Source organism: Littorina saxatilis, linkage group LG12, assembly GCF_037325665.1.
Source record: "Littorina saxatilis isolate snail1 linkage group LG12, US_GU_Lsax_2.0, whole genome shotgun sequence".
Classification (NCBI taxonomy): domain Eukaryota; kingdom Metazoa; phylum Mollusca; class Gastropoda; order Littorinimorpha; family Littorinidae; genus Littorina; species Littorina saxatilis.
The window spans coordinates 7,450,901-7,467,647 of record NC_090256.1 but is presented as its reverse complement, the minus strand read 5'-3'; the positions used below and the strand labels follow the sequence as shown (position 1 = coordinate 7,467,647).

Genomic DNA, 16,747 nt, shown 5'->3' with positions numbered 1-16,747 from the left:
GTGACTCCCTCCTTTGTCGTCGTTTTTTTTCAAATCTCTCTCTTTCTCTCTTTTTAAGAATGTTAAAACACAATAATCAGCCATTATTTTCTCTCTCTCTCTCTCTCTCTCTCTCTCTCTCTCTCTCTCTCTCTCTCTTGAAAAACAGCTCGTTTGTATTGCTTATGCCACAACCCTCGTAAAAAAAAAAGTGATTTCATTTGATTTGATCTCTCTCTCTCTCTCTCTCTCTCTCTCTCTCTCTCTCTCTCTCTCTCCCCCTCTCCCTCTCTCTCTCTCTCTCTCTCTCTCTCTCTCTCTCTCTCTCTCTCTCTCTCTTTTCTCTCTCTCTCTCTGGCTCTGCAGCTGTTTTGTTTAGAATCCAGCAAACGGTTTGACATTCATAACTGTTACAAGACCTGTTTGGTAAAAAGATTTATGTGTTAAATCCATTGAATATATTGAATACAGGATCGCTCTCACTCGATTCCTCGCAGGAGTATTTTATATCAACTCGCACAAATTTAAGTACGTACCAAACGGATTGAGTAAAAGCTGTCACTTTTTTAGCTGACACAGAAGATGAACAGCATGTTGTATTTGTGTGTCCTTTTGACCAAGATCTTCGCGTCAAACACTTAAAATATTTCGATTTCAAAGCCGCTGCAACAATAGCTTATCATTCTCTGTTGAAATAATGATTATGATGTGATGAACGCTTTCCGCAGATATGCGTTAGTCATGTTACAGAAGAGGCAATTCCAGAATAATCAGGTTCAGTTATATGGCATAAGTGACACAACTTTTATGAGTATGAATTATAACTGTGCATATTATTACTGCCATGAAGGTCTCTATTGTAAGGGGCAATTACAGATTTGTTCTTGTTCTTGTTCTCTCTCTCTCTCTCTCTCTCTCTCTCTCTCTCTCTCTCTCCCTCTCTCTTTCTCACTCTCACTCTCTCTCTTCCTCTCTCTGCCTCTCTCTCTCTGTTCCTCTCTCTGTATATCTCTCTGTGTCTCTCTCTCTCCCCCCCCCCGCCCTCACCCCTATGTTGTTTTTTATTGCCCCACTTACGATGGCATCAGGCAGAGATATATTGGCAGAATACAGTATTTTTCAGACGAAGACTGTTTACGATATTTGCTCACTTGTACGGTGGAGGATCAGCTTGTATCCTTTGCAAAGTACCTGTTCTTGGCCTCACGAATGCGACCAAAAAAAAGACTTGCAGAAAACGAACCGCTCACGTGATTCTCGCGTTCCCTGTACGAACATATATCATGCTCTGGAATCATTGATGCATTCCCCGTAACAAGAGATTGACTTGAAGGTGCCGTAAACGTGAACTCCCTGGCATGTTACAACCTCTTCTTATTATGCATTTCATCTCGGAAAATATGTGCGTTAATTGGTGTGTGTGTGTGTGTGTGTGTGTGTGTGTGTGTGTGAGTGTGTGTGCGTGTGTGTGTGTGGGGTATTAATCTGTGACAAAATCTGCTGCCTGAAACTGGTAATGATCATCCTCAGAATGCATCAGATTGCACCATTTTGCATCCTTTTTTCAAAATTTTCCAGGGGGGGCATGCCCCCGGACCCCCCTAGCAAGCTAGGCGCCTTGCGCCGTCGGCTCGGCGTTTCGCGCCTTCACACCCATATCTTCACAATATTATACTTTTGGAACCCCCCCCCCCCCCCCCCCCCATAAAATGAACTGATCCGCCCCTGGTGTGTGTGTGTACGTGTGTGTGTGTGTGTGTGTGTGTGTGTGTGTGTGTGTGTGTGTGTGTGTGTGTGTGTGTGTGTGTGTGTGTGTTGGTGTCGTTTGACAATGTTTGCTTAAGTTATATCATTTTTCCAAGCTATGTTTCCATGATTATGTCTAAACATTTGGCAGGCTCTTTCTTTATTTTGCCTCACTTATTTGCATGTGTAGGCTATGTTTAAAGCCCAATGTATCTCACCCTTATTAATTTCGTTTTATGCACCAATTTCATTTGTCTGAAAATTGTCAAAATCAACTCATTGATTAGAACAATAAAACATCCATCCATCTCTCTCTCTCTCTCTCTCTCTCTCTCTCTCTCTCTCTCTCTCTCTCTCTCTCTCTCTCTCTCTCTCTCTCTCTCTCTCTCTCTCTCTCTCTCGCTTTCTATCTCTCTCTGCTTTGTGACAACAAAATCAGTTCCAGTGAATTCGACTCCCTATATGTTTTTTGATGATTTCTTCTTTCGTTTTCACCAGAATGGCTCTGTGACTGACTTCGACGAGGTTAGACGCACACCCTCTGTCAGCACACAGACAACCATAAAGCCTGTCCTTCAAGTTAATTGAGCCTGCAGTCGACTTCGCGAAAACCTTTTACCGAAAACTCAGTGCTAAAGCTTTGTGCGGCTAGCTTCGCGAAGTTCACTTCGCCTAGTCGACTTAGTCCAGTTAATGACATGCTGTATGGAAGTCTGAATCATGGGCAATGTGAGCTGGAACGTTTCCAAGTACCCAACAAGTCGTCCACTGCAAACACGAAGTCCTCTTCCGAGTGAACAAACAACTTCTTTTTGCAAAAAGAAAGAACTTCTTTGTTTCCGTAATGCATCCATCAAACTAGTACATTACTGCGATCCAAAACCATGATTGAGGAGGCGAGGTCAAATATTAGGAATCAGATGCATTGTTTTGATTTTTAATTCACACCATGTGCCTTTGCGAAAAATAGGTTGTCTCGACAACTACTGTCTGAGACCTTGTAAAGTGCAGTGCTCCGTAGCTTTAAGCCTTTCCCTTAATACAACAACAACCTTTCACACATATTCTCTGACTCTCTCTGTTACACACGCACACACACACACACACACACACACACACACACACACACACACACACACACAGAGACACACACTCTCACATTCTACTGATGCTACGGATGAAAAAGTTTTCACATACAATATTCGATAATTCATGGTTAGAAATCGGTCTTTGCTCTACCCCCAGACTTCTCTGAGTAGTTGATCCCAAAATAACATTGTTTTTTATACAAGTTCCTTTCTGACATTGTGTGACAGTAACGATTTTGCACGAGACAAGAAAAAAAAGAAAAAGCGAAAAGAGGGGAAAATCCGGAGCCTCTAACAGAGGAACAATGTCTTTTGGTGAGGGGATTAATATATATATATATATATCGGGTTATTGCTTCTGAGAGCAGAATGTATATTCATCGCTGCAAAATACGCCTACTCTAAACGTTAAATCGCAGTATTCATTTAAAGTTACTGGACCTGTCAACTCCAGGTGCACGGAGCCCTGGGGCTTTCAGTCATGCCTCAGGATGCTATCCGTTTGAAAAAAATACCAATTAAGTGCCATTGACTTTCATGCAAAGAGTAAAAAACGGCAAAATGTTTACGATTAATGCTGGACTGCCAGCCGGACAGAAATGAGTCGCCTTTGACCAGGCCCGCACGTGAACTATAATTACGTCAAAAGCCTACAATCATGGAACTCTACTAGTCTCGGCGAGAGAGAGAATTCTTTCTGTTTTGGGTACTTTACATCAAGACATTGTGTGTGATGACGTAAGAATATTGCCAAATACAAAAATGTAGGTCAATGTTGGCATACCGCCCACAGCCTGGAGCCACAGGACGTGTTCACGTGAAATGTTAAATACAGTTTTGCGGGAGATGCAAACTGGCAAACCGCACAAACTTTCGTTTGGCTGGCAACACCAAAGGCATGTGAAGGCATATGTAAGTTGTGTAAAGCCTTTGACGGTTTATATCGAAATTTGAGACCCCTGCACTGCACCTTTAAAAAGAAGAGGCGGGGGGGGGGGGGGGGGGGGGGGTGGTAAGTAAAACGAATGGCTTTGAAAAAAATCCTGTAGAGTACTACTAATTTATAAAAAGTCTTCCGGTGAAGTGTTTGTGTAAAGTCGGTCCTGAATTGAGATCGAAGTCGACTTCGCGAAGTTGTTTTTTACCGAAAACTTAGCTCTAAAGCTTCATGCGGCCAGCTTCGACAAGTATACTTGCTTCAAGGAAATTGTTCTTACCGAAAAACACATGTTTTTGGTTTGATTTGTGCGTTGTTGTTTTGTATAATGATACAACTGCTCTCTCTCTCTCTCTCTCTCTCTCTCTCTCTCTCTCTCTCTCTCTCTCTCTCTCTCTCTCTCTCTCTCTCTCTGTCACACACACACACACACACACACACACACACACACACACACACACACACACACACACACACACACACACACACACACACTTCAACTGTCTGCACAAATTGAACGCAAGAAAATATGATATACGGCTGCCCACACTAATTAGCAACAGTCCATTCTTTTCCTGGATTTACGAGACATGTATGGCTATTAATGGCAGTTTAAGGCAAAACATGAGAGCCAATTTGTCTCGTGCTTGAGCGTATTCACGTTCATTTAAACAAGTACAATGGTCATCAAATTCAGATTAAATAAAGATTAAATCGGGTTGGATCAAATCACACATCACGAAAAATGCGCCGGACTGAAAATGATATTCTTTCTGATTCTGTGACTTTCCTGGAGGCACCCATTCATAAAATGCATTTTGGGTTGTTAGATCATCCGATAGAGTCAAAGATACGTGTTCTACTGTTATTTAAAGGCATATGTACGCGCTCCCGTGTTTACAAAGTGTAGTTTGCCCATAATCGATGTCAAACGCACCATAAGACCATATAATGACGATATGTCTCCATGCGCGGACCATAATACATGCATTACAGCTTGTTCTAGCCTCTGAAAAAGTGAGGATGTCAACAAAGCCGCGGTGTTAGCTCCCTTGCATCAACGTTACATGTGTTGCCAAATCTATAAATAGGACGATCCAGATCAAAATGAAAATTAACATATCTCAACATTGAAGGGGTCCTAGACCACAATATTTTGCAGGGAACTTAATTTAGCATGTCTCCAGCTGTTGGTAAAGCAATTAGCGTGTATAGTCATCGAGTACATATGCCTTTAAGTAAAGCCTTTCGCTAAGGGTGTTAAACAATTCCCAGCAAGCAAATCAAGACAGAAAGTATCACTGACAAGATACTGACAAGAAACAGGTTATGTTCCTCTTGTACATTTGTTTGGAGATGCCACCATAAGCCGTAGGCTTGTTGTTGATTTCACCTTATGTCGATGTACATTTCTTGAACATGTAAAATATGAACAAACATTGTTTAAAGCAAACAGGTTATACATTTTCACAATTTAAACTACTCTAAAAAGATTTTAAGTTTTCCCTCTTTAATTTCTACCTTGAATGCAAAGTATCGTTGTGCCAACTGCATTCAAAATATTGATGACTCACTTTTCTGTCCCCTAACTCGAAAGAAATTACTGTCGAATGTGTTGGTGTTTGGGTGTGTGCGTGTGTGTGTGTGTGTGATGCGCACACGTGCGTGTGTGTGTGTGTGTGTGTGTGTGTGTGTGTGTGTGTGTGTGTGTGTGTGTGTGACTTCTCTACAAAGTATTCTTGTGCTGCATTGGAAACAGTGCTCAGACTCATCTCTTTCCTTTCCTTTTCAATTGCTTTCTATTAACCAGAGCATACGTTTGCAAGAAGCCCATTTCACAAAGTAGAGTTCTCTTTTTTCTTCCCGTTTAGTCCTGTACATTGATGCAACTCATTCTTGAACTGCATTGATAGTAGCGCATGGACTCTATACATCTTTTCTGTATTCTCTCTCTCTCTCTCTAGTTTAGTTTCCATTGTGTACTCGGATAATGTATGCAATGCTCTTAAGTGTTTGTTTGTTTTTTAAATATTGTATAATTATGTAGTTAATCTGAATGTGTAATCCCTCGTCCCCCTCCCCCTTTTTCTTGAAACTTTAGCTGCCTGTATATGGCCCTGTTCGGCAATACATTGCTGTACTTTTTTAAGAAATTTTAAAAAACATTTACGTTTGTTTGTGTCTGGTTTTGTTTTATATGACTTTGTGAGCCCAATATTTTTCATGTTTATATTCGACCATTATTTTGATGTTTTATTAGTTTAATACTTTGATGAGGTATGTGCGCAGTCTCTCTCTCTCTCGCTGTCTCTGTCTCTGACTCTCTCTCTCTCTCTCTCTCTCTCTCTCTCTCTCTCTCTCTCTCTCTCTCTCTCTTTCCATTTACCTAAGCATACGTTTCTAAGAAACGTATGTCGAATACACCTTTGTTCTTTCCCTTTAGTTTGATACATTGAAACAAAGTAACAAAGCATTCTTGCGCTGTATTGGAAAGAGTGCTTGGACCTATTTTGTTTCTCACCCCTCTCTTCTGCTTTCCATTTGCCATAGCGAACGGTTTTTCGTGAAGCGTATTTTTTTTAAAAAGATAACTCCGTTTCTTTCTTTACATTGGTGCAAATCACTCTTAGATTGCATTGAACAAAATGCGCGAACTCCATCCCTGTTCTGTCCCTCTCTCTCGTTTTGCATTAATCGTAGCACATCTCATTATCGACATCGTAATAGTTTTCAAATACACTGAAGGAGAAATTCGAAGAAATGTCGAGAGAAGAAAGCGAAACAAGGCTAACCCTCCCACACAAAGACACTGAAAACGACTTCAGCGCGGATGTCCAATTTGGAACGTCTAACCTCACACACGGGCACTGGAGACGAACTTAGCGATGTTTTTCTTTCGAACGAATGTAAGAAAAGAAAGGGAAACAAGTCTAAACTCCACCAGCAGACAAGACACTTGAGACTACTTCAAAGTGATGTCCCCTTCAGGCTCAAAGCAGGCTTTTCTGGGAAGGTTTTTACCGACTTCCGGTTGACGCGAGAAACTCCAACCGTCACCAGGTGCGCGTGTTGTGATCTGAGCGAGCGGAGCGGGTCCTTTTTCAAGCGCCATTTGCAGATAATGACCGCCCTTGTCCGCCCCGGGGAGCGCCGAGGTTTCGTTTTTCTCTCGCGTCCCCGTCGACACATCAAAACAATCGCCCCCAATCTCCGGAGGCCAGCTTCGATTTCTATTCTGGTGACAATCGATGGCGCCGGGAGGTTCCAGATCGTTTGCGAACCGTGGTCGGGGTGGAGGTAGTTGCATCGTAGGGGCATGAGGAGGTGGGAGCTGGTTGTCTGATACCCCGTCATCTTTCATCATCTGAGAAGAGGAACCGGAGTTTTTGTGGCACACGAGAAAGGAAACGGCTGGGGTGTCGATTAACACGGTGTTGAAGTAGATTGCAGATGTGTTAGAGCTGTTGGTGTTAGCCGTGCAGCTGATGTTCGCTGGATCAGGGGTGGCGGCAGAGGCTGTGATCGGCGTGTGCGGGAAGGCAGTATGGCAACTTTCTGATAGGCCTGAGCCCTGCGTGACTGGGTGGATCGAGGGATAGCCGTGGTTTGTGGGGGACCTGCTGAAGTAATTCTCCTCCGGCGGATAGACCATCATTTTGGACGTTAGACCGTCTACAACGTCCCCACCTTCGGGCAACTTCGGGTGGCCGATCTGCCTCGGGTCCTGCTGGTGCTGCCTGGCAGGTGTACCCGCAATCGTCATCCTCTGGAGCTCATGTTGAAGATACTCCATGTCGTGTTCCCCCCTGCTCGCTCTGTGGGGTGACGCTGTGCCGCTGTTCACCTTCGCGGTTCTACTCACTGGAGACGTGCGTCTGTGCTTTCTGGTAGGCGGAGGTTTTATGCCAACCATTCTGGGGTCAACGGGAACACCATGACTGTCCACCAAGCTAAGCATCTCCACTTTGCCCGCGCTAAAAGGACGCTCGCCAACCGTTCTCGGATCCAACGGGACACCGTTACTATCCACCAAGTTCAGCATTTTTACTTTGCTCGTGCTAGCCGGACGTGCACCAGCCATTCTAGGGTTCAAGGGAACACCGTTGCTATTTACCGAGCTCAGTATTTCCACTTTGCTTGTGTTAGTTGAACGTACACCAGTTAGTCTAGGGGCCAAGGGAATGCCGTTACTATCTACAGAGCATGGCACATCCGCCTTAGCCAAGCTATCTGGACGTGCAGCTACATGGAAAGCCGTTTCCATGTTTTCATTCTTGCAGTCTGTGAGCTGGATCGGGGCCTCAGCGTTATGTCTGTCCAACGTATCTGGATGTATCGTTGTGTCTTCTTCTTCTCTCTCCGTGCACACTTCTATGACCTGGTTTGTGTTTTCCATGTTCGTGATTGAACTTCTGTGGCGGGATCCGTGTGTATACTCATTTGCACTATCAGGTTTGATACGTGTTGAACTGGCCCCTTCACGACGACGGACTCTGGTCTGCAGATTCTCAATGACATTCGGAAAGTCGTCTGTATATGCTACACCATACTGACATGTGTTCGACTTGTCTGTTGATGTTTGCGTTTTTTCTCTTGCAGTTTGATTTTTGCTGATTGCTCTATCATGATCCATTTGAGAGGTAACATTGTCTGCAAAATAGGCTTTTCGGTTGATTCTAGAGATTGCATATTCTTCCAAGTCATGACCAACGACGTTTTGTTCATCTTTGACAATGATATCGTTGTTTTGGTCACCTTCGAAGTATTCCGTGTTGATCTTCTCTTCTTTGTTCTTAGGTCTTGTGAACCCTTCCACTGTCGACTGAACGTGCTTTTCCATGTTGCGTGTGGTGTGTACCAGTGCCCCTGCCTCCCCGTAACTTATCGTTCCAATGCGCAGGCTATTGTTGAGAGGGTCTATTTTTTTGTTGCGATGTTCTCCGTTCTCATTGTCATGATTTCTGTTCTTCCTTGTGCCTCCTTTTTGTCCCTCTTCTATAATTTCTTTACCGTTACTGAAAGTTTGCGTTGAACTGGGTGTGTTTTCACAATAAGTATTTTCTTTTTCCTGGGAAGTAAACGCGTCCTCATTTGCACGGCATACTACTTCGGTAGAGAACGATCGCTCTTGCCTGCCAGAATCAGAACCGTGCGTCAGAGATTCTGTCCTATTTTGGCCCAATGTGGAATTGCGAAGTTCCAAGTTTCGACGGCGATTGGGTTCTGAGAGATGACGTGTTTGTTCGTGCTTGTGTGGGGAATCCTGGTCCACGACGCAGTAATTAGAAGCCATGTTCATTCGCGTTTGCTCAGCCGCTTGCGTGGCTTCATTGAGGTTGGGATCAAAACGGTCACCCTCTTGAGGGGAGGCAAGTTGTTTCGTGCCAGACATGCGGTAAATATAGGGCACTGCTGTCGTTAACCCCGGAGCCACAGAAGCCATAGGGTTTACGTTCGTGTTTGCTTGCAAGATTTGTGGATGTGAAGCAAAGGCACCATCGATTTTGCCTCGTTGCAGTTTATGAGTCGTTCTGTATCCAGAACCTTGCTGATCGTAAGTAGTTTCATATTCACCTCTTTGCTGTCCTGATAAGCGCCCATCATAGAATGGCCGACTCTTCATGGAAACGCTGGAGCCTCTCCGGTCTTCGTCAAGAAACATTCCATTATTGTCACACTCCCTGTTTACTTCACGCTCTCTGCAACTGCTTTGGTTGTAAGAGTACCTTTCTTGGTTTGGATAATACTCATACTGCTGCATGTCCATTCCCGAATCAGATTCATTCCACATTTCCCACTGGCGTTCATGGTCGCCATATGGCTCACCATTTCGCTCAGCCCATGCCTCAGTCATCCTTTCTCCCTGTGCATCGTATTGTGTATCAGCATCGTATCCACAGGTTTCGTCTGATTCGTCATTCACGCGTGTATCAGGCAAGTTTTCCGTACACTGGTACCTAGGGTTGGTGAAAGGGGCTTCTGTCCATTGGGACTGTGGGCATTCTTCCCCTGAGAAATACTGTACCTGTGGATCTTGAGAAAATGGCCTGTTTGCTGCAGGAGATGAGGGGACACAGTCATCATAAACCTCCTGTATCTGTTCTTCTTGAAACGCCTGTGAAGGTTGACCATAGTGTGCACCAATGACATTTTCTGGAGGGAAGTTATGCTCTTCCAAGCCTGGGTCTTCTGGAATTGCATCGTTTGGATGGAACTGATTCAGACGCGGAGATAGGGATTCAAACCCGTAGGACAGCCTTCGAGATGGCTGGGATTTCGACAATCTGTTATATGCGTAGGGATCCATCTGCGGCTGCCTTTCTGCAACAAAATACATATCTCGTTGAGGAGATATGGTACTACTGTGATCGCTGGCGTAGGTAGGATATGTTGACTGTGGCAACCTGTCCATACCACAAGTTAGCCTTCGCTCTCTGTTTCTTGAATCAGTCATTCGTTCATTTCTCAGCTGAATCACATTCGGCTGCATCTGCTCCATGCCGAAGGAAAGTCTGCGTTGACGACTGGCAGCCATAATGCTTCTGACGCGTTGACTAGATGGAATATTTTCTTGCTGATTACTCGTTTCTGGTATTCTTTCCAGCTCATGATGTGGGGTTGATGCTTCTTTACCGCAGGAAAGCCTCCGTTGCCGGTTGTGAGCAGAAAGAGATTGCTCTCTTTGTAACTGCTGATGAGTAGGTCGCGCTATAGGCTCCATGCCACACGAAAGTCGTCGTTGTCGGTTATACGCCAAACGAGACTGTTCAGTTTGAACAAGACCAACATTTCTTGGTGATTCTTTGCTGCCATAGGTTTTTCTTTGTAAGTGGCTGTCTAGCATTTCACTTGGAGGATACTGTTCCACCTGAGGATGTATTTCTGTTGGAAGAATCCGTCGCGGGCCATGTTCCTTCTGAAGCTGGTCGCTTACACCATTAAAACTACTTACTGGATCTTCGTTTTCTAGCTGCGCAATATGTGCGGGTACTGGTATTCCTTCCATGCTACCTAGCACATTCTCTCGGCGATTATCATCATCATGAAAACTGTTTTGAAGATGAGAAGCCATCCTACTTTCCGTACCAAAATCTGTAGTTCGATGTTGCCAGTCCGTTTCCAGCATTCTTTCGCTTTCAATGTGTTCTGCAATATGTTGTGGTATTCGTATGCGCTCCAGGTTGTACGGTGGATTTTCTTGTTGTCTGGCTGCCGGAAGAAATCTGTTCTTGAAACAAGCAGATGTATTGTTGGGAGGAATTTCAATGTTGTGTAACTGTTCGGGTTGCTTGTGGTTGATTTTCACCATTCTTTCTTTCTCAAAATGTTCCAGTATATGAGGTGATATTCTTTCCACACCACAGGACAGTCTTCGTTGCCTGTCAAGTTCTGGTGTTGGTGATGGGAAATCATCATAAACACGTTGAAAAAAGTGTTGTGGCATTTTTTCCATGCCATAGCTGAGTCTTCTTTGCCTGTCTCGTACGGATGAAAGGAGTGGAGTTGGTGTTTGACTCGGACATTCTTCTGTACTGAAATTTTCCTTTTGTATCGAAGCAGGCGCTGTGGGTGATTGGGGTTGGGCAACGGCATTCTGAGGTACAGAGTCAGCTATATTTTCACGAGAGAACGATGTCGGATTGCCTTCCAACTCCGGTTGTTGCGATTCTTGAAGCATTTGTGTTGGTGTCACTGTTTTTGTGTTTTCATTGTTTCGTTCAGGTTGTTCCTGCTTGCTTCTTGAATTACATTTTTTATCTGCTTGTAGTAGGCGCTTTTTCAGCTTCCCCGCTGGTTGTGTACGACCAACGCTTGGGGGGCTGTCCGGGTCGAAGTGCCGTCTCAAACATGCTGACAGAAAGTTGTTAGCAAGGCATTGCTGCTGGTCCTCATCTTCTTCTCGTGGCCTGGCATCACGTGCTGCTGTGTCCCTTTCTGGTATGTTCGTATCATTGGCGGCCAACGGCTCATCGGATTCATTTCGATCGTAACTTGACAACTTGCGATTCTGCTGCATCGTGGAGGCTTCAAGCTCAAAGGAAGAGTCGAGATCATTCCCATTTGATGGCATGTTGCTCTTATTGATGATCGAATGTTCGCGCTCATCTGGGACAGGCAGGTCTTTCTGAAGCTGAACGCTGTCTTGTTTTTTACCGCCAGGTTCCTTGCTTGGGTGAGATGGTTCCTTGGAAAGCAGATTTTGATTGTCGGAATCCTTGCCCTCTGGCTTATTTTTATCTTTTTCGTCGATGGTACTATCGGCTGAAGCTTTTGCTGATCGAGATATTTGAACATCAGCTGTGCTGTAGGAGGAAGGCGTCTTTATAGCCCCTTCGTCATTTTCATTTAGGTTGGTTTTAATCAGGCCACGCACTTTGAACTTCTCACTCTGTCGTGGAAGAGAGTTTGCCTTCTTGCACCTGGACAGACCGCTAGCCGACGGTCCCGTTGAGCCGCGGTCGTTCAGCAGTTTACGGGCGAAGCTGTGGATGGGCTCTGACGCCGTGCACCTTCTGGATGCGTGCAGGTCATGCAAGCTGCTGACTGTAAGGTTTGAAGCAGCTTCTGTCCGTTTCTGTGACAACGTTGACTTTAGGCTTTGGGCGCTGGCTGACTGAGGAAGGCGGGAAATCCTGCCTTTAGGCTTTAGTGAGACCCCTGTTTTCGCTAATTGATCTCGTTTTGTTCCTTTCACAGCTTCACGCTTCGGTTCTTCTAGGGGTTGAGTTGACGAAAGGTTCGTGATGTTTTCCTGCGTCTGTGACGATGACTTCCTATCTTCTGTTTCGACGCCTGAATGGTAGGACTCTTCGTGCGACCAGTCGCTGTCGGAGGAAGTGCACGAGTACGCGTCTTCCTCGCTGCCATCCAAGAAGGGAATGGTGCTGGACCAAGCCTGGACAACCGGAGACTTCATTGAGACACTGTTGACCAACTGGCCCAAAGGACGCGTGCTTCTTCGTCGGTTTTTTCTTCGAGGCTTGGTGGAGCGGCTTCTTCTCCTTCTCTGCTGACTGCTTGCCCTTCCGACGCTGCTGGTCCTTCCGACACTGCTGGCCCTTCCGACACTGCTGGATCCTCTGGCCAAGGACACGCTTTGCACTCTCTTCTTGTGCTTGCCGGACTTGTGGCTCTTTTTGCCGGACGCTGTCCCGCTCGTTGCCTGCATGTGTGGTCCATCCACGAGATAGGTGTCGGACACGGTGTCGGAGGTGTTGGGTCGGAAGTGAAGGTTTGCCACGACCCCAAGTGCTGCACTGGCAACTGCCACTCGTTCTTCTGGATCTCTCGACGTCTTTCCTGACAGACAGTCAAACCCATTAGGATAAGTATGCTAGCTGGTTGTTATTAAGAAGAAGAAGAAGAAGAACATTTATATAGCGCTAAATCAAAAACTTTCGTTAAAAAGGCTTGCTCTAAGCGCTTGACATCTAAACTAAAACGTCATTCACACTCTTTACAATGATGTACAAGAACTTCATGTCACACTCTTTCATTCAGTATAGCACCATTCACACAGTTGTTATTCTGTACAAGACAATAAGTTAGTCTAACATTTAGAATGTTCATAAGATGAAAACAAGAGAAAACCAGACTGATTAAAACAACTGCTTGGTGCTAACAAAGCATGAATCTTAATGATAACGTAATACATGTTTAACTGTTAAGACCATTAAAAAAAACCTATATGCTAAAATAACTTCGAACTTTTAAGAACTTCTTATAAGATACACAGCACATCTAGATAAACACCAGAATGATAAAACAAAAGGCAACTCGTTAAAACTATTAAATGCATCAATGTCTAAAACACGAAAGACTCAAATATAAGATACACAATTCTCTAGAATTGTTTATTAAAACTGAAACCGACCTGCTCAAAGTAAACCATACCCACCCCCTCCCTACCCACCCCCAACCCTCCTCCTACACTAAATACTAATTATTTCTACTCTTAACTTCCCATATTATTATAAGAAGAAAAGAAGAACTGAGCATCAAAAAGAGGAAGAGAAGGTTCCAAACAATGACTGTTATTTTGCACATAGGACCCAAAGATGAACTTCAAATACTTAAACGAAAATGTGTTCGACCACAGCACTTGGTAAACATTAAGACAGAAGTAATAAGTCTTGGAGACACGCTTAAGTAGTCATACAGACCCATTCCTATTATAACCGAAACATGTCTACAGGATGTGGCTTTGGCTTTTTGTCTTTCAACTAATTCTTTCTCGGGTCCTGTCGGTTTGCTTCTTGTAACTTTAATGCTTCAGCGTTTCTAGCTTTTTAGATGCGCACGTTCGCCCGATTGTTTAGCACACAAAAATGATTTGCTTCCCCGAAACTTTGATCATGTCAGCAAACGTCTCGTATCTGAAGGTCACCTTTCTTTTTCTTCTTGTTCTTGCCCAGCTTTTTCCGCAGCAGCCGCTCTGTGTTTTGATGCAGCTGTGACGTCATTGCCCCTATGGCGTCAGCGTGCCAGATGAGATGCTCCACCAGCGCCGTCTGAAGGGGAAGTGCTCGCATCTCCTCTTTGGTCATAAGTTTGGTGCGGGCCTTGAGGCGGATGATGCTTGGGGTTAACACCACTGCAAGGTTCCGTGGACTCATTCTGCACAGATCGAGGAATGTTGAATGAAGTGATTGTAACCGCCGGTCTTCAATCTTGAAAGTTTTACCAAATGTAACCAGAGATACAGCAGAGGGCGTTTAAAGTGTCGCGGGTTTGACTGAGTAAAAGGTGGTGTGATTGTGAAGTTAGCTGTGAAGCACTTGTGCAGAAGCCTCAGAATCTTGATGATTTGCTTGGGTTAATGACTATCTCAACAAGAACGAGAAAACTCTCTCCTCTGCGTTTAGACTTGGACTTTTTCTTGGAACCTAATGGACTTCGCTTTGATGGTTGGTTAGTATGTGTCTGTGAGTGCGTATGTTATAGGTTTGAGAAAGAGAGAGACTATGTCCGTGTTTATGTCAAAAAATTGCATTTGCGAGCATGCGTACGTGTACATGTATGCGCCTGTGTGTACGCGTTGGCCTGTTCATGCACATATTAAGCATTTCTAACTTGTTCTCTGCAACGTGACTGGCGATGTTGTGGAGCAGCTTCATGAAGTACCGGAGGCAAGACAGATGGGGAGCAGGCAAAGAGAAACACAGGCCCTGCACGGCTTCCACTCGCTTGTCCGGCTCTTCCAGAGCCATGGAGGAGAGGAGGGGATCGTGGAACAGGCATGGCAGCAGCGGCTCTGGCAGCAGGCGGAGAAAGGTCTTCACCAGCGTGGTGATCTCATGGACGTCCGCCCCGTGGAGTCCGGCCCCGCTCTCTACTTTCACCTGCAAACAATGGCATGTTAGAAGTATGCTCGGCCATGATGATCAGCTCAGTAACTTAATACCAGAAGTACGGTTGGCTATGACGATCAGCTCTGTCATAAACTATTGTGTGATTGTAGAAATATGGTTGGCAATGAATGCCACATCTGCAGTAAAACTATAATGTGACGTTAGAATCATGGCTGGCGTTGATGGTCTCCTCTGCCATGAAGTGTAATATGCGATGTTTAAAATAGGTTTGGATGTGATTACCATGCAGTTCTACCTAGGAGGTGTTATGTGATGTAATAAGCATGTTTGGTGATGGCGGTAACACTGCGTGTTATTGGATCATGTGTAGATAATAAATACAGGCATAGCTTTGAGGTTGATCAAACCCTAGTTGATGCATTTTGCCCCCCCCCCCGCAGTATTTTACGGCGCTTTACTATACAATCAGCCAAAAAGAACATGGAAACACTCTACCACGAACATATTTACTCCGGCAAATTCTCATTCTTTAAAATGTCCAGATTAAGAAAAAAAAGCCTTCTCTAAAATGTCACAGTTAGCACGCTTTTCATACATCTTATCTGTATGCCATGATTGCTGCAGGATATTTGACAAACAAGACTTCTGCCTATTAGGCTAGTCCCTCTTTTCCTTGCAACTGACCAACCTGTGCTAATATGCACGAGAAAGTTACCAACCGAGTAGGAGCCAGCCACGGGTTCGGACTGGTTGATATCACCTCAGTTTCAACCAATCAGACCCCGCGGCCAGCTTCTACTCGGTTGGTAGCTTTCTCGTGCACACCAACCCAAACCTCTGACACCAGAGTCTCCTTCATTGAAATCCCGGTGTGAGTGTGAGATAGTGCCGCAACAAAACGACCGAGCTAGCGGACCTGATACACGATAGCCAAGCGGACTTAGTCTTCATAACAGAGACTTGGTTTAGAGAGGTCGGCGACGAGCCCCTGATGCAAGCGATGACTCCCCCGGGCTTCAACCTCCACTCCTGCCCACGTCTGACTGGCGCGGGTGGTGGTCTGGCCGTGCTCTATCGCACTTCATTGCGCGACTGCGTAGACATTTCGCTTGAACGGTTTGATTTTCTTTCGTTTGAACTGTGCAAGACTAAAATCCGTCATTGCAATCAAGACCTCACATTTCTTTGTGTATACCGCCCTCCCCCCAATAAAAAGAACAAACTATCTACTCCGCAGTTTTTGGCTGAGTTCACAGAGCTTTTAGACGAATACGCCAATTTGCACTGTAATCTTGTAGTTGTCGGAGACATCAACCTTCATTATGATTCACAGTCGGACTTGAACGCTAACACGCTGAAAACACTGCTCCCCACTCTCAACTTGTCCCAGCTGGTAGACAGGCCGACGCATCGTCGTGGACACACCCTTGACTGGGTGGTGGTCGGCGGGGACGTCGGCGTCTCAGACCTGATTGTGCAGGACATGCTGATCTCCGACCACTTCGTCATTTCTTTCAGCTTCGACCTTCAGAAGCCAGGCCCTGCCAGACGAGTCGTCACCTCGCGCAACATGAAGCGGATCGACATGGCAGCACTGAAGGATGACGTCAGAGCACTCCAGTTAGACAGACATGACCTCGTGTCCAGCTACAACAGCGACCTGCGCCGGATTCTGGACAAGCACG

General features: G+C 45.1%; 1 protein-coding gene across 1 annotated transcript; it reads right to left on the bottom strand.

Moving 5' to 3' along the window:
* Window positions 1-5,411: 5,411 nt before the first annotated feature.
* Window positions 5,412-15,921, bottom strand: LOC138982335 (uncharacterized). The gene is made up of 4 exons (XM_070355588.1): window positions 15,892-15,921; window positions 14,824-15,092; window positions 14,138-14,367; window positions 5,412-13,050 (listed from the first exon to the last, which is right to left on the bottom strand). The coding sequence occupies exons 1-4, from the start codon at window positions 15,919-15,921 to the stop codon at window positions 6,713-6,715; spliced, it is 6,867 nt and encodes a 2,288-aa protein (XP_070211689.1). The 3' UTR covers window positions 5,412-6,712.
* Between the last annotated feature and the right edge of the window lie 826 nt (window positions 15,922-16,747).

Bases quoted from the DNA above. Each gene is read 5' to 3' on its own strand.
- LOC138982335 (XM_070355588.1), bottom strand. From the start codon at position 15,921: ATGAAGGAGACTCTGGTGTCAGAGGTTTGG. The intron at 14,368-14,823 runs GTTAGAAATGCT...CGATCTGTGCAG, and splicing joins AGTCACGTTGCAGAGAACAA to AATGAGTCCACGGAACCTTG. The intron at 13,051-14,137 runs GTGACCTTCAGA...ACTGTCTGTCAG, and splicing joins GAACAAGAAGAAAAAGAAAG to GAAAGACGTCGAGAGATCCA.